This window comes from Manis javanica, chromosome 2 (genome assembly GCF_040802235.1).
Source record: "Manis javanica isolate MJ-LG chromosome 2, MJ_LKY, whole genome shotgun sequence".
Lineage (NCBI taxonomy): Eukaryota > Metazoa > Chordata > Mammalia > Pholidota > Manidae > Manis > Manis javanica.
In genome coordinates this window covers 224422834-224448429 of record NC_133157.1, presented here as the reverse complement: position 1 = coordinate 224448429, position 25596 = coordinate 224422834, and the positions used below count along the sequence as shown (strand labels likewise).

Sequence of the window (25596 nt, the reverse complement as noted above, 5' to 3'; positions counted from 1 at the left end):
GCTAAAGTTCTGACTCCCCGTGGTTTGTTTCAGATTTGAGCTGCAACACTAACAACAATTTCACTTCCACTCCAGACCCCTTGCTACCCTCCCCAAACCTCTTAAGTGCATTGCTCACACACGAGGAGAAACAGAAGCCTGGGCACATGAGACGTCCACAACACTGCGAGTAAGAGCTGGCAGGGCCCCGGAGGCCGGGTCAGACAGTAGGTGCGGGGGGCCTCAGCAGGCTCGAGGGGTTGGGAGGACCCGGAGCCCACCCCCAGCTCTCCCTCGGTCTGCACGGCTCTCCTCCCAGGGACCCGGGTCAGCCATTCTGAAACCACGTCCCGTGGATGCAGGGCTGAGTGATTGGGCATGTGCACCAAGGGTAATGGGGCCCAGGCTTCTCCCTGCCCAGAGAAGTGATCACGAAGTTAAGAGGAAAGCTGGGTGAACCCGGGTACTGGGCCAGAGTCAGAAACATCATTGTAAAGTCACGAGTTTCCATGTGCACCCAGAAGGATGGAGACACGCGGGCATGCACATGTACGTGAGCATAAACACAACGCTGAGCTGCGTCCACTGAACGGACGCCCTGGGACAAAGCGCACACCCCAGGTCTCAGCTCCTGAAGCCATTCTCCAAAGAAGGGCACAGAGCTCCTTGGTGAAATGGATGGACAGAGATTCGGGGTGACCTGCAGCCTCCTGGGGGCTCACACGGGGTACTCAGAGCTGACGGGGGCAGGTGGGAAGGGCACCAGCACTCATCTGGGCTGCAAGTCAGGTCACAAAAGGCAAAAACCAAGGGGCTGTCACAGAGTGGGGACAGCGCAGCGCCCAGGCTGGGCACGGGGTGCGTGGGGAACGTCCAGAAAACAGACATTAGTCAGACTAACAGCCAAACTGCACCAGCTTTGTGCACAAAGCACAGAGCCGCGTTAACTCCCGAGTGCCAGCGGCGGCCCTGTGACCGGCCGAGGCAGCCCCAGTGGGCGAGCCGGCACGGGAGCCCGCACCCCTTTGCTGTGCTCCTGCAAATCTGAAATCATTTCAAAATAAATGGTTAAAAGAGTATTTCTGAAGGCAGTGACATGATGCTTCAAATAATGGACGGCGGCGAGCAAGGGAGACACGAGCAGAGTTAGAATGACTTGCTGAGAGGAGCGGTGGTCGCATGGGTGTCCCTGTATTGTCCCCTCCATGCTGGCCAACATTTGGATTTTCCTCATTAAAAAAATCCTTTAAACATGCTCTCAAAGTTTGCAAACAACCTGAGTCTGCTCACTTCTTTTAGTGCATTGTATCAGCACCCAGCCAAGCTCCCCCCCCCCCACCAAAATCAGCCGTTCCCAGGCTCGCTCCTCTCCCTACCTCCACGGCTCCACCCTGTCCTCAGCACCTCTCCAATGTGCCACTTCGGGGCATCTCCAAGCCACTTCCATCCGCCCTCCTCCCTGCAGCCAGTAGTTCCTTACAAACACACGGAGCACACGTGCATCTCACACTTACTCCCCCACACTCTGGATTAAGGCCAGTGTGCCCAGAGTAGCCTCTGCCTCTGGGCCTGCCTAACCCTGTCCCAAGCCCCCCACAAGCCATGCTCCCTGTCACAGTCCCTCGCCAGCCCACCTACACTACAGGCACTTGCATTGTCCATGGACTTGTGGGTGATCATCTGATGCAGAAGCCACCTGGGTTACACTGGTCACTGCTTCCCCAGTACTGCGCATGATGCCTGGCACAGAGCGGGCACTCAATACTCACTCATAGAGGGAACACCTTTGACATTAGACATATAGGCCTGAATCTGGCTAATGGACTCTTGTATTCTTTCCCATCCTATTAAAGTAAGGTTTAGCTTTTCTGTGTTTATATAGTTGCCTAGGTTCCAAACATACTCGAAACTATGGCATAAAGAAATGGATGTATCCTATAGCTGTTAGGTAGATTGGGGTAAAACATGCTTAAGTCTGATTTATTTTTTGCACTTTGGTAAGAAATGATCATAAGAAATGATTTATTACATTAAGAATTTCACTTCCTAAAAGACTGTGATGACAGTAGTGTTAGTAAGGATATGGAAGAATTGAAACCCTGCACGTTGCTAGTGGGAATGTAAAATAGTGCAGCCACTCTGTGGAAACGCTGGATAATTGCTCAAAAAGTTACACAGAGCAGAACCCAGCAACTGCTCTCCTAGGTATGTCCCCAAGAGAAAGGAAAACATGTCCACACACCAACTTGTCACACATGCTCACAGCAGCACTATTAGTGGCCAAAAGGTAGTAACAACCCACATGCCCATCAACAGATGCCGGATAAACAAACCGTGACGCAAACATGCGATGGGTTATGCCAACCATAAAGACAAGTGCAGGGCTAATGCCTGCTGCGGCCTGGACCTTGAAAACATTATGGTGAGTGACAGAAGCCAGGTAAAAGGTCTCATATTTTATGATTCCATTTATATGCAATACGCAGAGTAGACAAATCCACAGAGACAGACGGCAGAATGGCGGCGGCCAGGGGCTGGGGGGTGGGGAGTGGCCGTTTAATGGGTACAGGGCTTCCTTCTGCGGGGACGGTAATGTTTTGGAACTTGTTGGAGGTGATGGTTGCACAACACGGTAAATGTACCAAATGCCACTGGACTGTTCACTTTAAAATGACTTATTTTTATGTATGTGAATTTTGCCTCAATTTTAAAAAAATGACTGTGACATTTTGAAAGAACTTCTCTTCGAAACACCTTCCATTTTCTCTTCCCTTTGTTAAGGGTACAGACACTCTTGGAAAAGACCACCCAGAGAGTGGAACTGAGCAGCTGAGAGTCCTGTAGGGCCAGCCTCTGGGTAAGGTGGCCAAAGCGCTTCCTAATGGCGCCCAGTGCGCAGTACTGGCGAGCAGTCTCCGGGCACTGGGCACCTGAACGGCAGGCAGAAAACCACTACATCGATCATCGATCTGAAAGGGGAAGAGATTCTTCAACAGCCATTATTCTACCATGTGAGCTTAAAAATATCTTATTTCAATAAAAACATGCAGAAATATTTTTTTAAAAATACTTCAAGTAAGTGTTTGCTGGAATGCCAAGCAGGTACCCTCAGAAAGCACAACAGAATATGTCTTACAGACTGCAAGTGACACTTCACCCCCAAGGACATGGCAGGGGACGGCCCCCTGCTCACTGGCCCCCTCAGGTGAGGTGAGACCCCAAGGAAGTGAGATGCAAATTCCTCGAAAAGCGACTACCTCTCTGGCTTCCTTGTAAACACACACACATACCAATGCCCGGCACAGCTTCATGGCCACATTTCTTACCTTCTTTTCCATGCACTACTTCAGGGCATTTGTTTTTCAGAAAGTTTTCACCCAAGACATCCCATTTTCCCCAGTTCGCCCTGGAGTTCCGCCATGGAAGGAAGGGGCTCCCAGCCGCACAGGACACTCATGCGTGTGAACGCACCACAGCCTCACCAGAGGGAGGCGTTCCAACATCCCCATCTCCAAGACAAGACACCGAGCTTCCCGGGCTCCACGGCCTGGGGGAGGGCGGATTCCCATGCCCGGCACTGCCGGGGCCTCCGGGCCGTCTCCCAGGACACAGCTTCAGACGCGCCCTGAGAGCACAGAGGCAACTCAGTCTCTCAGCCTCTCAGCCTCCAGTCAGGTTCGGGGCACACTCCTGAGTTCAGCATCTATCCTGGCCTGCGGCCCATCTGCTCCTGGGAGGCTGGCGGGGAGGCCTTGGGACAGGAAGGCTGACTCGCTGCCTGCCCTCTGCTGCGGGATGACCTATTATTCCCAAGTACTCCCGCCACCTAAGTCATGTGATTAAGCGGCCCCAAGGTCCCTTCCCTATACTGTTGGGCACTGACGTCTGGGGCCACCCTGGGCTGCAGGCAGAGCTGGGCAAGCCCACTTCCACTGGCCTCCACAGAGTCACAGGGTGACGGAGGCCACAGGGCCAAGCCCAGGGCAGACCAGCCCCGGGGTTTTTCCAAAGTGTATGCAAGTTTCAAGTCACTCAATTTAATTTCCAAGCAGTAAACAATTCAATGTAATAAGCACTTAGTGAATAAAAAGAAAACACTATGGAGGATGCTGGAAACAGACAAAAGACCAAAAGGTGACGGAAATGACCCCAGGCAGCAAGCCATTGATAAAGGAAACCACTGGCCATGCTGGGCCGTGGACCTGCAGAGTGCGTGCAGCCATTTTCCTTCCCCTGGGCTTCTCAGAATCATCTCAAGTTTAGCATGTCTACAAAAGAGACTACCTCCGGCTGCTCCTTCCTTACTACCTTCACATTCTCCCCAGGCCAACTCCAGGGGAATGACCTCTGCCTCGGCCCCAGGGCAGGCTTCCCGGCCACCAGGCCAGCCCAGCGTAGGCTTCACAGGCCACTGAACACCCTTGGGGGCCTGCCGCCTACTTAGGGAACAAACCCTCCCTTGGCCCACCTTCCAGGTTCCCACAGCAGGACTGCCGACCTGGTCAGGTGGCCCTGACCCCCTACCGGTCAGGCATTCCCCTCTGCCTTCCGGGCTCACCCCAAACCAGACAGCTCACCAGGGAGGTTTTTATTGAACAAGCACAACAGCAGCAGGGCACAAACCCTAATGGATTAATGGATGCTGACGACCAACCACCAACAGCGGTGGCAGCGGGAAAACCTACGGACCTGCCTCCTGGGGGCCGGCCGGCGGTGGCGAGGCACTCACTCCGAAATAAAACCTCAGAACCCAAAGACGTAGACCCTGCTTTGGATGCAACCACTGATTTTCAGCAAGTCCACAAAGGACAGAGGCACATGTACAATCACACCAGGAAGATGCCAAATCCAGCCTGTGGGAACATGCCAGCGCACGCAAGCCAGTTTCTTTGCCCCGGACACAGCCAGCAGCGGGCAGGAAGGAGGGCCTGAGACTGGAGACAAGACGGCGGCTGTTCAGGGCTAGGAGAGACCACCCACGGGCCCCAGGCTTCTTTGGAAGGAAGGGACAAAAGTGTACAAAACTGGATTGTGGAAATGGTTGCACAAGTCGGTGAATGTACTAAAACACAACTTTTACATTTTAAAGGTCAAATTACGTGGTACTTCAGTTATACCTCAGTAAAGCTGTTGTTTTTAAGACAGTGAACAGACACACCAGCCAATCACAATGTGGCCCTTACTTGGACCCTAAATCAATCAAATGCTAAGCATTTTTAATATGTGAAGAACAGGGCAGATCTGAACACCAACCATGTGGCTCAGGACACTGAGGAAACGTGCACTAACTGGGTGACTGGAGGGGCCACGCCAAGGGTGGGGGGCAGACAGGCACCCTCACCTTGCAGTGAACTTCTGAAACATCTGTAAGTACAATAACTGGGGTCTGCCTCGAACTAACAAGGGGCAGGGGCTGCATCCAGGCTCCAGGTGAGATGACCCAGAGTCCCTGGGAGGCCAGGGCCCGACCTGTGCTCCCAGCCCTCATTTCCCACCTGACCCAGGCTCAGCCCCTCCCAGCAGAGCCCCGGCCGGGCCCCACCCCCACTCAGTCTGTTCTGAACACAGTGACCACAGGGACCCCCACGGGCTGCATCCGTCCTGGCTCAGAGTCCCACCCCTCAGCCTGCCCCTGCCTGCCCTCCCCTCACCTCCCTCCCTCCCCTTTTTCTAGGCCTTGTTTCAGGTTTACCTTCTCAACTACCCAGCCCTGCCCAGTCCCTTCTATGCAGGTACCCACCTCACTTGCCAAGGGCCTGCTCTGAGTGCCCTCTCCCTCCATGTGCTCCTCGGAGCTCCTCCCCAAAGCTTTCAGTGCCTGCAGCTCAAGGTCAAGGTGCTATTATGTCTCCAATGCTCTGAGACACCTTCCAAGTCTAACATTCTTGTCATGAGCCACTTACAACATCTAACAAGCGGCACACTTCATGAAGTAGCAGCACACAGAGGGGACAGAGTGTCCCCGGGGATGTCCCCCAGCCCCATCACCAGCAGGGTCGCTCTAGAGCCAGCACGTGGGAACTACAAGCATAGCTGGGCCTGGGCTCATCATCCAGAGACAGATCCGGGTGCCCCTTGGGCACCACTCTGTCCACATGACCTCGCAAGGCAGGTCCCTCACGGCTGCGAGTCCCGTCTCCATGGGCTTCACTGCCCTGCATTCTATTTGGATCTGTCCTGGCAGATGCTGCCAGGAATGGGGGCTCTGAGCATCCAAGCTGATCTCTCATTTCCCTGGTATTGAGCCACAGACACAAAGATAAATGTTATTTATCAAGGATAAGGTTTTTTTAAATGTTTTCTTATCTCTCTACTTGCAAAGAAAAGACCCAGAGGTCAACCAAGGAGAGGAGAGGCAAGCTGGGAGCCAGCGTGCACAACCAAGCACGTACAGGGAGAAAACACCGTCCCATGCAGCGTGAACAGCAAGGATAAACGGACAGCAGCAGGAACGGCACGGAGCAGTAGGCAGTCCTGTGCGTGCACACCGGCCAGCCACTGCCACGTGCCTGCATCTGCCACCAGGCCAAAGCACCTCCCCCATCAGTTCATTCTCTGTACAGGAACAGACGGAGGCTCAGAGAGGTCAAGGGGCACACACGGCTCAGGCGAGCTCAGCCCAGCCTGGGCCTGTGCCCTGCGTGTCATGGTGAGGTGAGGCCATGCCCTCCTGGAGATGCTTCGCGACTCTCAGGAGAAAGTCATCCTGTTCATCTCTCTCTGCATCTTTCTTTGCTTCCCCTACTTTTTCTTTAATTTCTCTATTAATTCCTTTGCTCCTACAAAAAACAAACGATGCGGCCGCCTGCCTGCCACAAGGCCCCGGAAGCTGCTGTCCCCTGGCGCTCGGTTCCCTCATGCCCGGCTCAGCCCGCCGCGTGTGGATGGGCCCTGGCCCCTAGAGAGCGCTATCGCGCCGTCCCTCGCTGTCCAGAAACGGGGCTCGGGGGCCCCCGCCCGGAAGAGCCAGCTGGGGAGCACCCTGCCCTCTTCGGGTCCTACAAAAGCTCCGTTAGAGCAAGACTGACCCAAGCGGCTGCAGAAGGTGGTGAGCGAGTTCCCACGGCGGGGTCTCCCACTCCCCCGGCCCACTGGAGACTGCACAAGCATGCCCACCTCACGCTCAGCCACGTGAACACTCTGGTGGGCTCAAGCTTGTCTAGCAACGCCTGAGCATCACACTGTAAAGATACAGTAAAATCCAGCCATTGGGAGCTTCACTCAAGCTGACAGGACATCTCCAACACCTCTGGCCTGGGAGCCTCAGTATTTTGACCTTTTATGTGCAACCCTCTAAGTACTGGAGCTCAGAGTCAAAACACCCAGAAATAACCTGAAAAACTACAAAACACTGCCCCTGAGGGACTGCCCGGGGAGACTGGGGATGCCCTGCAGATGCAGTGACAGAGATGCAGGCGAGGAGCCGCCCGGATTCCCGAGACCGGCCGGTTTGCGTTAGGCTTTGCTGCGGTTCTATTTGCGGCCACAGGTTCTTCCAAGATGGATGCAAAGAACTTTCACTGAGAACTGACTGCAGCTCCCAGGAGTGACCTTCCGTCTCCTCTGTCCCACTGGAGCGCAAGTGCAGGTCACGTTCAGAGCAAACGGGAACTGCAGCAAGGACAGCCGGAGGGAGGAGGGCCAGCACGTCGTCGGCCTTTACACTGTAGCACAAAAGGCAGCCACAGGTAAGCGTGAGTAGGGGCCCGTCACAAAGTCCACTCTGGGGCATCCACGCTCTCACCTCTTAGAAACGTGTCCCCCTGGGCTGGCCCCCCGCTCTGGGGGCTGCCCTCCAGTTTCTGCCCTGCGCTGCCCCCTCGGTCCCAGCCCTAACGCAGGGGCTGCAGGAGGCAGACGTGGGGGTGGCTGTGCTGGCTCATCTCCTACGTCCTCTCCCAGCGCCCACTCTCAGTGCCAACGGGTCTCAAACCCCGCCTAACAAAGCCATCACCCAGGACACGTGGCCCCAGCGCCCCCTCGCTGAGCCTGTTCCAACCACTTCTCCAGAGCCTGCCTCAGCCTCCCAGAACCTCACTCAAACTGTCCAAATGCCACATGTCCTCCTGCCCAAAGCCTGCCAGTGTCCTGCGGCCCCTGGCGTCTGCCAGTAACAAGGCCAGACGCGGCAACCCCTGTCTCCACCTCGAAGCCCCACCAAGTCGCTCACACAAACATCTGAGCGATGCAGTCACCACCCCGAGGACGTGGCCAGCCCCAGTCCCACTGTGCATTGCTTCCTCTAGGCCGACCCTGTGCTGGGTTCTCACTCATGCTTTACAAACTCGCTGAGGGGAGGCAGAGCCAGACCACACTGCAGACAGGTCCTCGCCAGGGTCCGGGCCGCCCTACTTAGCACACGCCTCCTGAGGTTGGTGCCATTTTCCCCATTTTCCAGGGATGAAGCTGAGGCTTAGGAAACTCTATAACTTGCCAAAGTCCTCCAGATAATAAGGGATGGTTGGCAGCTGGCCACCAGCAGATATCACTAAGTGGAGTCTACCATCAAGTACAGAGGACAAGATCCACTCTGGCCCAAACCGAGCGACCTGTCCTGACGTCACACCCCAGGGGGTGCTGCCATCACTCCATCCGCAGCCCTCCCGCCCCGAGGGCCTCCTGCCCTCTCCACCATGCCCTGCCGGCGCTGTGCCACAGCCCTCCATCCCCCTGCAGTGCGCTGGGCTTACCCTTCCGGGGCAAGTCGGAGCCTGACTCCACGTGCTCAGCAAAGCAGACAGGCCTCTCACGGGCAGAGGGCCACCTTCCCTGTGGCCTGCCCACACCACCAGACCTGGACACTGGCAATCTGAGCCAGCCAGGCCCAACTCCCCACTTTCACAGGGAAACTGAGACCCCGGATGAGGGCAGGGCTAGAGCTGGCAACCAGACTCCCAGTCTGTCTGCTCTCTGGGCCGAGACCTTGAAGAAAATAAAAGACGGAAAGCAGGGCCTCCAGGTTCTCAGCCCCCCACCACCCATGCTCAGTGGGCAGCCCAGAGGGGCCTGTGGGCCGCAGGGGGACCCTTGGGTACAAACTGGTGGAGACATCTCATAAGCCACTGAGCCCTTCAGACTTTATGAGCATTTCAGTAAGCGCAAAGCCACTTCAGAGTGAAACGAGTTGGAAATGTTTAAGCCCTTTATTTTTGAGTCTATCTACAAGCCTGAGACTGAAGACTCGCTGTCAGAGAGACATCCATCCCGCTCTGCCCGGACAGCCCCCGTGTGTGCCACGCTCTCCCCATCTCACCTGCGCAAGCTGCCAGGTTCAGCGGTGAAGCGCATGGTCATGCGGAGCACAGCCCCATGGAAAGGTCAACTCGAAGGCCACAGCTGTTCGCCACCAAGAGCAAACAGTGGCTTTAGGTTTTTAAACTCGTAGAGAAAAAAGGCCTCGAAAAAATTGGAATAGTGTAGCTTGAAGGCATTTTAAGTGGCTAGTGCACCCCAACCATGGCACCACACCCAGGCTGGTAGGTGCCCCGAAAGAGGAGCCAGCAGGCAGCGGCCCAAGGGGCTGTCCCAATCTCACGCCACAGAGGCCTTCCTGACCCCACCAGGGAAGGCAGAACACAGTGCACCGCCTGCACACCAGCCTGCCTGCTGCACCCCAGCCCCGCCACGGGCAGCGCCATGTCGCACAGGGCTCCACTGCAGCGGGACACCGAGGACAGCTATCCAAACCACGGCTGAGAGTAACGCGTCAGAATCAAACTCACAAGCAACTGGGTCTCCACCCAGTTTTCCTCAACAAAACCGAGGGACCCTGCCCCCTGGGTTCTTTCAAGATCCGATTAATGAAAGAAAACGGGGCAATGGTGGGACGTACAGACTCTAAAGAAGTGAGACTTTAAAGACCTAAATGTCTTCAAGTCAACAGCGGGGGTGGGGGCTAGCTCTGTAGTTCAGATTAAAGAACCTCAAAAGACATAAAGCCAGATTTCTGTGAGAACTGTTATTAAAATCCAGGATCCAAAACAACGAACCGTAAATACACTTCTGAGATGAGAGAAATTGATTATGAAATGTCAAATGTGATAATGGCGCTGGATTTTAAAATGTCCCTGTCCTTGAGACATGGCACTAAGGGATCAGAGGCCAAAGGACAGGTCTGGCATCTGATTTAGAATACCTCCACCAAGAAAATGGGGAAATGGGCATATCTGAGGCAAATGTGGAAAATCTTGGAAATTGCTGAAGCTTGATGACGGATAAATGGGGGCATGCTGCTAGTCCCGCTACCGCTGTGCATTTCAAGTTATTTCTTAATAGAAGCTATTTTAAAAATTGTTACATTTTGAGCGTTCACAGTAACAATTCATAATAACAATTCAGGAAACAAAAATGTATTTTCTCAGACTGGTTGTGTTACAGTAATGTTGCATAGTTCATGATAAAGAATAATTGACATTATTAAAACTTTGGACACTGAACTGTTAACAAGTTAGCAACAATGAAACAAATTCTACTTCTGGAAACCTTGCACTTTAGAGTTGGCTTGTACATGGTTTTATCTTACACACCTATTTAAATCCTTCCTCAAGGCTTATACCAGATCCAAGGGGACTTTGCACGACCACCCAACCACATCTTCCAGGCAGCAGCAGCCTGGCCAGAGGCAGAGGGCCATCTGGGCCATCTGCTATATGGCAAAAGTCACAGCGACTGGGAGACGGCATCGTATATTCCCTGAGATGACCGGGGGTGGGGGATGTGGGCGCAGGAAGTGCACAGCACTAGAAACCACAGTGAAAGTCGGTTATTCTCAGCCACAATCTTGCTTAGGCTACTCTCAAACAAGTCCTAGATGCCACAGAAGATACTCTGTAGCAAGTCTGGCAGGGGTATAAAGCCTGCAGGAGTGAGGGCTCAGTAAAACCAACAGGAACAATCCTCTTGGAGTAGGCAACAAGTTAGACACAGTTTAAGATCTTTAATTGACTTTAAAATAAAAACCAAAAACTAACCATTCATCTAGGAAGGTCCGGGTTCTCTGGAAAACCCACCCATCCTAAACCACTGACTCTATCATATAAATTAAATTTTTAAGAAATACTAACAAACATAACTGTGGAGTCCAGATGCTAATTCATGTAAGCAATGGGCATAACACAGACCTATTGAGAACTCTATTTAGTAAGTTAATTTACTTAATAAGTTGATTAATATGTATATTAAAATTGGAAACAGCAAAGCTATTTGTAACTTTTCTGCAACCCAGATAAAATCTCTTTTCGTTATTCTAAAACAGGAAACATAGTATTAACGAAGAGTTTCATTGAAGAGATACTGTTTCAAAAATTCCTTTTCAACAATATTAAAAGCATCATTGTGTAGAGTAAAACTGAGCTGCACCTCGGCCTTATAGTCACAGCACACTTGTTCGGCCTGAGATTCGGGTTCATTCCCACCCTGCCATCAGCTCAGAACTAGTCTACAGAGCCATTTATTTTTTCAACCAGAGCTGTCTTGTTCCAGGGCAGGTTTACCTGTGAACCATGGGGCCCTCTCGCCCTCAGTCCACAATGCAAAGGCCCGCACTGCAGCAAGAGTCTTCTAAAAGCCGTTAGAGACCAGAAATGAGCCTGGAGACCCAGAGGACTAAAGCATTTTAAAAACAAAACAGAGGGGAAAATACCCTCGTGCACAGCGCTGTTAAGGGGAAGCGCGCTTCCTGAAGCTCTCGCCTCAACTGTCCGTGAGCGCACATGTGCACTGTCCTGTCTAGATACCACAGGTACTTCCTACTGTGGGTCAAGGTCAAAAGGACTGACAGCTGCCTCTCTGAGGAGAGTGTACAAGCCAGCCTGGGATCACACTGTCCTAATGCTCACTGGCCTTACGACTCTGGCAAGGTTCGGAACCTCTCTGGGCCTCTTTGCCCATCTTCAGAGTGAGCACCACCCACTGAGCAAGCTGCCCTATGGCCCAGTTAACACAGGACACAACACAAAATCTTGACCCTCCTCAAGATTCTTCACTTTTTCTGGGCTTTCAACTTCCAAACTGAAAATCTGAAAACCGGTACAGGTGGTGGCTGCCACTTGCTGGTTTCCTTCCCAGAGACGAACTGGCTGAGGAACATCGTGTCATTTCACAGTGGGGACTGCGGGCCCAGGGTCTCAAGAAACCAGATCTGCCCGCAGGACCACGACAACAGAGCCCAGGGCCCTTCCCCACCAAGGCCAAGTCCCCTCCCAGGTATAGGATTAAAGCCATTCTTAATCAAATTGCTGAGAGCCTGTAAGGGTTTCAAAGTTGGTCAGGCTCAGCCTTGGAGCTTTCTAAGTGACGTCAGAAAGAAAAGACACTTATGTCCACAAGGCACAGAGCTGCTTACAGACACAGCAGTGGGGGGCAACGCGAAGGGGCCCCAGTGCATCAGGAGGGGTTTCCAGGCTCCTAATTTGGAGCAGGTCTAAAATGGGTCCTGCCAGGGCCCCATCAGCAAGAGGCTGTGGAAGGCCAGGACCAAGCTGGGGGCCCTGCGGGGCCTGCAGCCGGCTGGAGCCTGGCGGACAAAGGGGACAGGCAATGCCCTGTCCAAGTGGCAGGGCCAGCCGGGAAATTTAGGAGCCACGTGCCTGGCGGAAGAAGGTGGAAAAGCTTTACAACACTTGACCATTTTCCTGACCCAGCAAGTCAGCGGCCCTTCTCCTCTGCATTTTGAAAAATGGGGAAATGTTACTGCTGTTAAGTTTTTTAGAACTTTTCCAAACAAAGAGAGTCTTACTAGAGGGAAGGGGTACTAAGGAAATCAACACATCTCCTTACCTTCTGCTAGTAAATTACAAAAGGCAATTAGCACTTGAATGAGGAGCCAGCGTGTCTGGAATGAAAATGAGATGCGCGCAGTTTTAGGGTTTAGGGTCCGCTTCCTATCCCCCTCAGGCTACAGTCCTAACCACCGACAGAAACTGGACCAAATGCACCATTTCTAGACTTTCCTGCAGAGAAGGGGCCGCAGAAGTGCTGGCAAAAAGAAAAACGAAACTGAGCGCGCCGCAGGCTCGCCGCGGCTCGCGGGGGCGCCGCAGCCCCGGCCCCTCTCCCGCCGTCCGCGCCCGGCGCCGCCGCAGCCCCGGCGCCTGCACCCGCCGCGGCCCGGCGCGGGAGGCCTCGGGCCTACACGCGGGGAGGCCGGGCGCCGAGGGCCCAGGCCGCGGACGCGCAGCCCCGGCCCCGGGCCCGAGTGGTCGCGGCGGCCCGGCTCCCTGCTCCCGCCGCCCGGCTCCCGGCGCCTCAGCCCCTGGGCTCCCGCGCCCCCCGCCCCGGCCCGGCCCCGGCCCGCCGCCCGCGCCGCGCTCGCGCCCGACCCGCCAACCGCCGCCGGCGCCGCGGGGGGAGCGCGCGAACGAACGGCCGGGCCGGCGCCCGAGCGCGAGCACTCACCGGGCCCGGCTCCCGAGTACATGGTGGCGCCGCCGAGGGGCTCCGGGGCCGAGGGGCGGCCGCGCGCGCGCCACGGGCCCCGACGCCGCGAGCCGCGAGGGAGCCGCCGGCCGCACGATCCGCCCCGGCGCGGCCGCCTCGCCAAACAGGTTTACCCGACGCGGCCCTGGCGGCGGGCGGAGGCGGCGGGGGGCGGGGCGCGGCGGGCGCGGCGGGGCGGGGCGTCTGGCGCGGGGGCGCCCGGGACCGCCCGGTGGGGGCGCGGAGGCGCGGGCGGCGGGGGCGCGGGCGGGGGCCCCTCCCCGCCGCGCAGAGGAGCGACGCCTCCGGCCGGGGAGACACGCCCCTCGCTGTCGCCGCCGCCGCGGGCGCGTGGGGGGCCCGTTCCGGCAGCTCGCGGGGTCGCGGCGCGCGCGGCCCTCTGCCGCCTGACCCGCACCCGGCCGGGTGGGCTTGGGCCCGGCGCTGACCAGGCGCTGGGGTCCACGTCCTGGGGCCCCAGGATCCCAGCTTGGATTTTTTTTTAAGTTATTAACAAAACATGAATGTCGGGAAGCTTGCTGGGCTCTCGGAGCTTGAACTTGAACGCATCCCGGCTCTTGCACACGACCACACCGCCACCTCCCGGCCGAGAACCCGGGTAATCCGGGTAAGAAAACTTGGCACGTCCCTGGGCAATCTGAGCTGCCGTCAGGGATGAGATCGGACTGGAGCCCCGGCCTCCAGCGCTCGGGGGCCTCCCCGGATTCGCTCCGCGGAGCTCCTACCGACCCCATCACAGTGCTCCCTGCATTGCTGCACTTGCCCCATTTGCGCCAGAACGTTCTCCGTCTGCCCCAAATCCCCCATCCTTCAGGCTCCCTGCTGGGGCCCTTTCCAGGGAAGCCAGCCAGTGGTGACCTCCTTGGTCCCCTGCGTGGGAGTAATTAGAAGTCAGAAGGCGAAATACGACCCAAAGTTGCTCATCACCGTTTTAACTTGCGTGCTTACCCCCCTCCCGCTATAACCACGTATGGCATCTGCACATTGGGTGCAAGGACTTGTATATCCCTCTGGCCTGGGGGTCAGGAGGGATCCCTCTTGCACAGGAGCCCTGCTCGCGGAGAATTTAGCGTGGAAGGCGGTCATTATTAATCCTCGGGAATCCTCAAGGGCGTCCCTAGGTAAATACAGGAAAACCAGCTTTTCCTCCACAGAGAAACTTAAAAGGCCGTTGATATCCTTGGCGTCGGCCTCCCGGACGCGCCGCCCCACCCTCCCTTAGCCTCTGCCCCCCCCCACCACCCTCCTGGAGGCCCGGACTGCCCGAAAAGCCCCCTGAATCACTTCTCTCCCTCACTGGCTTTCCGCCCAGCCGTCATCCTGCGTGAGCACAAATCCGATTTTGTGCCCGAAGTGCTCAGAACCCTTCACTGACTCCCCATTTCCATCTGCCTGTGGTCCCCAATCCTGGATTTGGCTTACAGTGCTCCGTGTGACACAGCCCCTGCCTGCTTTGCCAGAATCTTCCCCTTCCCCTGCTCCAGGCCCTTCAGATCCACATCTTCGCTTTCTCGAGTGTTACTGTGGGAATGTGAATCAGTGCGATCATTTTGGAAAAAATGCTGGCGGCATTTGGTAAAAGCCAATCAATCACTCTTGACCCTTAGGTAGACAGGCGGCTGAAATGTGTGTTTAGGATCCCAGGCCTCGGTACCACCTAATATCCATCAGCCACAAAGTAACTACAGCGACACATGTTCACAAAGTGGAATCCAGCCGTGAAATCAACACCCTTCAGCTAAATGCAACAATATGGATGGATCTCCACAGTGTTGAGTCAAAGCAGCCCTAAGCCAGACTGCATGGTTCCATTTAGAAAAGTTCCCAAACAGGCAGAATTAAGCTGGAATTTGAGGACGCAGAGCTAAGTAGTAACAAGCTTAAGGCGAGCAAGAAGGCGGCTCCGTGGGTGGCGGAATGGGCGGAAGTGCCGGGGCGGGAGGTGCGCCATGACCTGCTACCCGCGCCGGGGCTCGGGGGGCACCGGGCGCGCTCCTCCGGCCGTTCTGCACGTCCCTCTGCGAGCCTTTTAAGCTGCATGTTTATTTTTTACATTCTTTTCCGTACCTTCGCTATGTTTGACAATACGGACATTTTAAAACAATAGCCATGACTGTTACGGCTCTGACTGACGAACCACGCACCTGCCAAGGGCCAGCTCTGCGTGCGCCTGCGTCTCCCTCACGCACCCACCTTACTACTTTCCGCCCGAAATCACGAATCCGAGGCTTAGCTGCCCGGCCGCTGGCTGCTGTGGTCGCCAGGCTCGGAGGCGCGTGCGCTCCGCGGGGCCGGGCCCGGGGCGCGCGCGTCTCCCGCGAAGGTCGGCTCGCTCGCGCCTGGCCAGCGCCGCCCCCTGCTGGTGGAGCGCCGGGCTGCCCGCGCGGCCAGCCTCCCCGAGGCCCTCCCGCCACCGCCTGCGGGGGGGAATCGCGCCGCTTTCGGCAGCCCCGGGCCCCTGGGGCGCTAGCCCCACGCGCCCCGCCAGGCTCGTCTTCTCTCCCCTCCTCCCTACCTGCTCTTTGCCCTCTGCTCCCCAGCATGGCCCACAGGGCCGCCGTCCCCCAAAGCAAGCCCTGGGCCCTTCTGCCTTGGCCCTCTCCCGAAATCAGCAGGTCCACGCAAGCCCAGGCTCCTCGCAGCTGTATCCGAGCCAGGTGGCCCGCAGAGGGCGGGCTCTCGGGTCTACAGGGGCCCTCCCCCAGCAAAACCCCACCGTGCAGTTCATCCCCTGGGCCTTGGGCCTTGGGGGTCCCTGCGCTCTCACAGGCTAGCACGGCTGCGACCAGCCGTCGGTTTGCACACCGGTGCACCCGAGCCAGAGCAGCGACCCTCAGCACAGGCAGAGGGCAATCAGGGCGAAGCCCACATCAGCTCTGGGGCAGTGCGGCCCACAAAGCTCTCAGCTCCGGGAACCCTCCATTTCCTCAAGACTGAAATGTGGACGTGAAGAAACCAGTGGTTCCACAAACATGTTCTGCACACGATAAAAGAGGGTTTAGGAGGCAAAATAAATGGGGAAACACTGAGTTAACACTAAACAGATTCATTGACGGCAAGCCTTCTCAGAGCCTTTAACAGTTTTAAGAATGGTGATTCTACAAAAAGGAAGGAGGGGAACAGAGCCGATGCAACCTGTCCCACACCTACTGGGCCTGGGAACCCTGTTTATCCCAGGGGCCTTCAGGTTCCATGGAAACGTGGGAAACCTTTCTCCGATACCTTCTAGCTCTAATACTTTAAGATTCTTGGAATAAAAATGTTGGCTGTTTTTCAAAACATCAGTAGACTCATAGGCACAGAGAAGGGACTAGTGGTTACCCAGGGGGAGGGGCTGGGGGGGAGGGAAAAGGGGATAAAGGGGCACAATAATTCACAATCACAATGTAAGTCCGTCACAGTCGGTAGTACAGCCCTGAGAGTAGAGTTGATGATTCTCTAACAACTTGTTTATAGATAGTGACTGAACTAGAAGGGGTGAGGATTTAATAATATGGGTAACTCTTGAACCACTGTGCTGTATATTTGAAACCAACTATATTCAATGTATATCAATGATACTTTAATAAAGAGGAAAATTGGCTGTTTTCTGAATTAAAAACTCAAGAATATGGTTGTGAGTTGACAAATACTTCTATGGTAGCAGGGACAAAATACAATGCAGTTTCTTTTACCCACTGCACCCGACATTAAATGGAAACCACTTAGTTTTAACCCGTAAATCACTTCCTCATTTTGTGTACACAGCAAAGGTTAAGTCAGAATCTGAATATGCGAACAATCAAGACTCCTCGCCCTCGCCCTGCCGCAGGGGGCCGCGGACCTCACTGGGCCCCGGGTGTCATTCACGGGAACACAGGAGTGCAGGAGGGGGCTGCATCCAGTAAATACCCTATTTGTGCTGGGCTGTATTCTTTCTCTGTGTAATAAGGGAACAATGGCCAAGATATTGTTAACGGGAAGACAATGAAAAATTGACTCAAAATGGACAACAGATTTAAATGTAAGCATAAAACTTAAAAAAGAAAAAGGAGAACATATTTGGGAGCCAGGGCTGGACAAACGGTTCTTAGGCTTGACATTAAAAGCACAACCCTGAAAAGGAAAAATGGTTCCACTGGACTTCATCAAACTTAAAAGCTATTGCCCTGTGCAAGGCCCAGTTTAAAGGGTAAACAGACAAGCTGTAGAGCGGCAGACCGTATGTGAACACTGCACATCTGACAAAGCACAGGGGACTAGAACATATAAAGTACTCTGAAAATTCAAGAGCGGAGTGAAAAAGCCAACACTCCACTCAGACCGTCGGCAAAAGACATGGAGACAGTTCGCCAAAGGGGAGGTTCCAGCGGGGACAGACCCACGGGAAGATGCTCCACCTGCCGATCACTAGCAAAATGCGAAGCCAGACCACACGAGGTAGCAGCACCGCCTGTCGGGACAGCCACAAAAAAGAGGGCCAAGAGCAACGCTGAGGGGCCGGGGAGAAACGTGGGGAAATGCCGACTCTGCTGGTGGGGATGCCTGATGGAACAGTCTCTAGGGAAAATCGTTTGGCAGTCTCTCCAAAAACTAAACACACAACCACCACAGGCCCTGCAGTCCTACCCCTGGGCGTTTCTGCCAGAGAAATGATAATCCATGTTTACACATAAACGTGTATACGTGAGTATTTTTAGCAGCTTCATTTGTATAACCCCAAACTCGGGGAAACAACCCGAATGTTTTTCAATGGGTCAGTGGTTTGAACAAATTGTGATCCATCCACACCATGACACACTCTTTAGCAGTCAAAGGGGCCAACTGTTGTTACACACAACCACTCGGATGAATCTCTAGCAAATCATGCAGAGTGAAAAAGGCCAACTGCAAAAGGTTGCGTATTTTATGATTCCGTGTATACGCCGTTCTTGAAAAGACAAAATCATAGAAAGGAAGAACAAATAAGTGGTTTCCAGGGCTCAAAGGGTGTGGATGGGCGGGAGGAGGGAGTGGCTTTGGGGAGCAAACCTGAGGGGCCTCATGGCGGCAGAAAAGCCCTGTATCTCGACTCCATCCGTGTCGATACCCTGGCTGTGACACTGAACTACAGTTCTGCAAGGCATTACCACAGGGACAACTGGATAGAGTGTGCCCAGGACTCCTCCATATTATTTCTTACTCTGCATGTGAATCTACAATTATCGCAAAGTAAAAAGGTGAATTTAAAAGAATACATACTCTAGTATGCTAGAACCCCCCCACCCCCCCCACACACACTCCAAGACAGAATTACTAGATTAACACCAACACCTTGCAAGAAAGTCTCTTCCCTTCTTGGAGAAGTCACCTCCCAGGCTGACATCTCTAAAAGCAGTTCACAGGACATTCGAAGTTGCCCTCGGGAGAGGTGCAGGGATCTAACAAACATCTGTAACCAAGGGCACTGCCCTCAGAATCTCTGTGACCGAGAGGACTCACTGGGTCACCCTCCTATCCGCCCCTGAGGGCTGTTGCTCTGCCAGGCCTCCTGTACCTGCCACGGTTCCTGTTATACCCCCCGCTGACGTGGACGGTTCCATGCCCACCAGCGGGGACTGTCAGGAAAAAATACCCAGAAGCACTGGGGCGGCCTACCTTCATCTGTCATTGACTTACTTACATTTACACTTGGGCTGCCTCAGAGAACTTTCCACAGTAAGTGAGCTGTTGGCAATCTGAAAACAAGGCTGAAACCCATGGGCCAGGTGCCCCTGGAGAAACTGAGTCAGCAGCTGAGTGGTTCGAGGAGTAAGAGGACATTTGGCACCGTCTTTCCACATGGCAACCCAGAGAGCCACGCAGCTTCTTGTACTCTGGACAGTGGCGCTCAGGTTTGTCGTCCCATGACTGCCACCTTTACCCGTGGAGGTAACAGAAGCAACCCCAAAGACACAGCCTCGCCACCCCCCCCGGGCTGGGGAAGAGGAGAAAGGCCTGGCAGTGGGACCGCAGCCATCCACACCCCGGCCACCCGCGCTCAGCAGCATCCCACTCCCAAAGGGCCTGGACTGGGCAGCCAGAAAGGCCGTGGCGGTGGCCGCCTGGTGACAGCGCCCCCGGTCACTCCCGCCCTCTGCTGGGCTGACAGCCCGGCCCCTGCAGGGCCCAGTCCGCATCCGGTGAGCTTGTCTCACCACAGGCTGCACCTTCCTCTTCTCCAGACCCAGAACGGCCGTTCAGTTCTATGAACCTCTTCTTCTCAAGCCGCGGCACTTCACACGGGCGTCATCGCCACCTTCCCGTCTGGCAAACTTGCTTAACACCGCTTACATTTGACTCGGCATCCAGTTCTTCAAAGGGCTGAAGGTCTCACCCGCGAAGTGCGGGTCTCCTTGCTTCCCTCTGTCCCAAGCTGAGGACAGCCCAAGTTTCTGGAGCGCAGTGTGGGAACCACCCTCAGAGCAAGTGCTGAATGCTGAGAAGCCTTGTCGACACCGATGTCAAGAGTCACAAAGTCATGCACGTGCACGTTGCCCAAAGTCCTTGGGGATGACGTGGATGTGCTCTGGTGTGTGCGATGTGCAGCATTGCCTGGGGTCAAAAGAGGTCAATACAGGCTCTTTATCGTGTAGTGAACATGCCACTCTTTACCTAAGTGGTAAAGCATATGATGACATGGACAAGCAATCGTTTTTGACCCTAACAACTCTTTTACACTGCCATTCTCATCCTCGAACATAAACCTTTGGATAAACTATCATTTAGCAAAGTGTTTGGCTATAAGATCAATATTCTAAAATTAGCCATAGTTCTATGTACTAGTGACAATCAAAAATGGAATTTAAACACTGTTAAACATCAAAAATTGAGGAATAAATCTAATAGAAGATGTGTAAACCCTCTACACAGGAATCTAGAAAACGTTACTGAGAAATGTAGTAAGACCTAAATAAATGGAGGGAGATTGCATGTTCCTGGATTGGGACTCAATAATGTAAAGATGTCACTTGTTCCCAAACTGGCCTGTAGATACAATGCAATCCTAGTAGGTTTTTGGTGTTAGTGGTTGTGCGGTGGGGTGGGAGGACTTCACAAATTTATTTTACAATTTATGTGGAAATGCAAAGAACAAAAATAGCCAATTCCCTCTTGGGAGAGAAGAACTGGGTGTCGGGCCTGGTTCCGCCGGGTGCCAGGACTCACCGCGCCAGCGCCACGGGGACCGAGCAGGACGGCGGGGCCTCTCAGCGGGCGAGGACCACGGGGGAGGGGGCGGCGGCCCGAGGGCGGCCACGGGAGGGCGGCGCTGGGTTCAGGAGGGGGCGGCTCCCGGGACCGCGGCGCGGAGCCCACGGGCTGCGTGACACACGGGCTGGGCACCGGGGGTCGCCCAGGGAACACGGTGCCCCCAGCTTCGGTTGGTGTGGACGGACTGTGGGGGGCAAACAACAAACCGGCGCGAGACCACACAGGAGATGGTTTCCCTGACCTTGACGCAGGGGAAGGTTGCTAAAACGAGATGGAAGGACACTACCATGAAGGAAAACATGAAAAATCGGATCTCACTAAATTAAGAATTTTTGTTCATCAAAATACACCCTAAGTGCGCCCCCTGTTTGGATTTTTTCTGGGAAATTCGGGTCGGCCTGGCGCGCGGTAGGGGCGGCTGCACACCGCCTGCTGGGCCTTCACGTCGGGGGGGAAGGGTCCCCCTGCTCCGCTCCCGTCCGGGGAGAACCGAGCGGGGCCCCGGCCCCTGGTAACGAGGCGTGTCCCCCGCGGGGATGCGCTGCCCATGTCTCCCCGAGCCCGGCCCCACTCGCAGCCCCGCACTCGCCCGGTTTCACGCGGGCCTCGGGGTGCCACCCTCACGCTGCGGACAGGAACCTGGAGCAGGGGCGCCACGGCCACAACCCGGAGCCAATCGGTCTGAACCCTGACCTCAGCCCCCTCCCGGCAGGCTCGCTGGGACCGTCCCACGGGAGCCCCTACGGGCGGCCTGCCTCCTTCTGACCGCCAGGCTCCCGGGTGCATTTGGCGTCTGCAAGTTCCCGTGTTGTTCACATACTCCCTAAAATAACTTTAAACAGTTTTTATCCCCCTCACACATTAAGTTGACAGTTAAAATATTTCGTAAGTTTAAATAGTTACAAGGAATACAATTTCTGGCATATTGTAAATATTGACACTTCGAAACAAAACTGTCATATCACTTTTTAAAATGTAACCAGATGGAATATAAATGCCATATCGGTTTGATATCTAACATGATCCATTAAGAATTGTACATGATCAACCTCTTAACATTTAGATACTTGGCATCTTCCTGTTACCCACAGACCTCACATTTCTCTTCAAATTCTTCCACAGGTATTTATCCTAAGGTAGTATTGTTACATTTGAAAGTCTTACTGAACGCTCTACATACTTCTCTGCAACAAAAAAGTATATATTAATTGCAATTTTCTAATTTGCTTTATTTCCTACAAGGCTTTAAATGATTCTCCTACATTTATTATCATTATAACTGTAGGTTCACAACTGATCTGAACACAAATATATCACAAGTTTGGGATAATAGTCATTAGCCATGAAAAGTTCAATTTTGCTGGAAACACATTTCTTAAAGAAAAGAATGGGGCTTCCTTTTTCTGTCTGTTATTCCAGGAACGACTTGTGGTGGGACTGAGACCAGGCTTGTCAATTCTATTCTCATTTCTGTAGACACCGGTGCTGAGAGCTATGCGCACATCAACAGTAGGCGGGACAGAAGGAGATCGTGCTACAGATGTAGGACTCAGTCCTCTGCGCCCCTTCCAAGTTACGCCAGAAATCAGGGTGACCTCCTCCCTACAGTGTGGGGGGTTGACAGCCGCCAACTGAATTAGCTCAGCCTTCCGGGTGAAGAAAGACAAGCTCTGGTGGCCCTTTCAGCCAGAACCGCCTTGTAGATCTGCCAAAGTGACCATCACAAAGGGAGAGAGGAGAGGCCCCCACGGTATGTTCTCTAGACCTCTGAGAAAACATGGGGTCATCTTTGGCCATATACATGTGAATCTACAAGAAAGGAGAGGCAGCAGACATCAGGCAATGGGCCATTCGAAAAGGAATGGCTCACAGATGTCACCAGGGCAAAGCTGGAGGAGCCTGCACTGTCACCCAGCTGCATCTGGCGTTGTGATAGAGAAACAAGGAAAAGGTAAAATTCGTGCAAAGAGAATTAATGTGCGGATTGAGCATATCAAGCACCCTGAGAGCAGAGAGAGCTTCCTGAGGCATGTGAAGTAAAGTGATCAGAAACAGAAGGAAGCCAGAGAAAGGTCCTTGGGTTCAACTGAAGCGCCCGGCCTGCTCCGCCCAGAGAAGCACCCTTTGCAAGAAAAATGGCGAGGAGCCTGAGCTGCCGGAGCCCATCCCTGGGGACTCATGGCTGGATAGGTGCGAACAAAGTAAAGACCTCTGGACAAAAGAAGGGAGGGAGGCGGGGAGGGAGACGTGCACTGGAAATCACCGGCTTCCAAAGGCTGTTTTATGACCCCAAGGAGTCTGGGTGTCTGTAGGACAGGGGTGTCAGCTTAGACGAGCGTCCACAAGTCACTGCTCCCTTGCCTGCTCCCATGAAAGGCGTTTATTTCGCACTGCACGGGTGCTAGGCTCAAACATATGAGTGCTTGGGCCAGGTGGATGTTAGCAGAGCTGCCCTGAGGGGCATCAGCGTGGCTGTGCGGCTTGGCCCCCTCCGCACTGCCCACCAGCTCATGGAGCGGAAAGCTCCCCTGGGCAGCTGCGGCCTTTGCCTGGCCCCCGAGTGAGCCGGCCTCCAGGGGGCCCCCGACGTTCAGTGAAATCGTTTAATGCTGCTATACGGCAGAAGCTGACCGATTCGGAATCCTGGGTGCTAAAAAAAAGAAAACTGGCAAACTGGTTCTAAAATTGATATTTAACAGCAAATGAATTTGTAGGACCAAAAAGAAAATGCGTTTTTCTGAGACTGCTGTTATTCTCTTCGAGGCACCAAGTTTAACCCAATATATTCAAAGTCCTGGGGGACATAAAAATATTGTTAGTTCCTTTATATCTTTGCCAATAAAATGTTTTAAAAATTAAAGTTTTCATCTCTTCTTTAAACAAATTTTTGCCAAACTCTTAGAGCTGAAAATTTAGTTTATTCAATTTATGGGAGAATATGGCCTAATAATCTGATTTGCCTGGCTGGTCCTCCTTGTGAAACCTAACGGCCAGACGGACACGCTTTCTGCCAGAAGGTGATTTCATTTTACAATTCAAATGCTGATACCCATTTCCAGGAATATTATAGAATCCACAGAGATTCAGATTAAGGAATACATTTTATACAATAGATTACAGAAAGTAGTCAAAATAAACTTGATAAATATCTAATATAAGAATGTATCTATTTTATAGTTACAAGAGCAAGAAAATAAACACATATGCTAACATTGTTTGATTTATAATAACAATGTAACATGCACCTAGAGTGGTAAATTACTCATGAAGCAAGGGGTATGAGAGAAGGCATGGTATTCCTTTGGTAAATTGAAATTTGTAATTTAAATGTGTGCATAGAATACTGATGTGCGTCTTGGCTTCTGAGATTAATTAAATGAAAACCAAGTTTAAAAATCAGAAATCATTCTACTTCAGATTTCCCTGTGAATTTAAAGGAGAAAGGTGTACGCCACTTAAGCAATCCCTCTGGCAGCCTACATGTCATAATTACCCTCTGCTGCTGGGCAGGAAATATGAAGCATTAGATAAGATGAGATAAGATGAAAAAATAATAATTGATCAAGATTAGACCATTTTTCAAAATGATTTAAATATGGGTTTTAACTACCTCATTGATTAGTGCCCAGCCACTATGCAAGAGATCGTGTGGAAATTTTATCTGGGTTTTATCCAGTGTATCTTGAAAAATGTGCTAGTCCCAGAAAACACTTGGGTCGGCTTTCACAGAATCGCCTTCTTTAACAGCACTGTTTCAGCTGTGACAGGGCTTCCTCTTTCCCCCTCACGCTCTGCCAACCAGGCTGAGTCCTGAGAGCGGCAGAGGGAGAGAAGAGGGCATTGCTGGCACTTAATGTTTCTTACCACTGCCGCTGCTTCGCTGTGTGAGGGTCTCCCGTAAGGCCACGCTATTCTGTGGCTTACGCCAAAGACACAAGGGGCCTGGTCCAGGGCACCCCTCCCACAGCCACACTCCACGCCCTCCCTCAGTTCAGAGACCCCAAGAGCCAACACCCCCGATGTCTGGGCCCCTGGGGGCTCGTATCCTGGTCCAGCTGGAGGTGTCTGCCTGGGGGCCCTGGGGGCCCTTCCTCACAGACAGAGGCATCGGTGGAGTGGGGCCTCTGGAAATGGCCTTCTGAGCTCTCTAAGCTCCCTAATGAGCTGGGGGACCCCAGGGGCCCTCCATGGCTCTGTGACAAGGACCATGCTGATGACCTTCAGACACTGTGTGGTTCCTTAAATTAGGGAACAGGAGCCACAATTGAGAGGTGCAGGTTTTAAGCCTTGTTTTGTGTTGCTGCTGAAAGGGAATGTGATTAAGGTCTTTCAAACAAGCTATGGAAAGGCCTGGGCCTGTTCAGCGCTTCCCTGGGCATTAGAATGACCAGCCTTCTCTGGAAATTTAACTGTAAGCTTCAGCTGACATTACCCAGAGGACAGGAAGTGGGAGGGATGGCCACACCAGAGGTCCCAAGGTGGTGTGGGGATGGACACAGGGCCTGGTCTGGACTACTTTCATGAGTCAGTTCCCTAAGGGGTCACTAAAGGACTCTTAGGATAATTAGCACTGATTCTCTTTGTTATTGTGGTGAAATACACATCACATAACAATACACATAACACCACGCGCAACCTAAGCGTTGCTGTTTAAAAGTGTGTGGCTCAGCAGCGTCCAGCACACTCACCGGTCAGTCTCCTGTCCAGCCCAGAGCACTTCCATCACGCAAACAGAAACCTGTCCCCATGAGCGCCCCCAGAAGCCCCTTTCTGCCCGTGGCCCTGCCTGCTCCAGGCATTCGCTGCACATGGCGTTGTACACTATGTGGCCTTCTGTGCCTGGCTCCTTGCACTCGGCATGATTTTGATCCCTACTTTATGAGCTTCTTTTTATCTAGGGTAACATGCTGATGGGTGGCTTCCCGCCATAACTGTGACGGAAGCTAAGGTTCGTCCCAGTACCCCAGTGTC

General features: G+C 53.6%; 1 protein-coding gene across 7 annotated transcripts in view; it reads right to left on the bottom strand.

Moving 5' to 3' along the window:
* AGO2 (argonaute RISC catalytic component 2) overlaps nt 1-15739 on the bottom strand; it is a 113353-nt gene extending 97614 nt beyond the window's left edge. For 3 of the 7 annotated variants that reach the window (XM_073230288.1, XM_073230289.1, XM_073230301.1), the window contains exon 1: nt 13375-13529. In XM_073230288.1, coding sequence (XP_073086389.1) covers nt 13375-13396 — 22 coding nt within the window. In that variant the 5' untranslated portion in view covers nt 13397-13529. Of the gene's footprint in view, nt 1-13374; nt 13550-15560 lie in introns of those variants that run through there. The other 4 variants (XM_073230293.1, XM_073230294.1, XM_073230290.1 and 1 more) reach the window with 4 other exon arrangements.
* Nucleotides 15740-25596: the final 9857 nt, after the last annotated feature.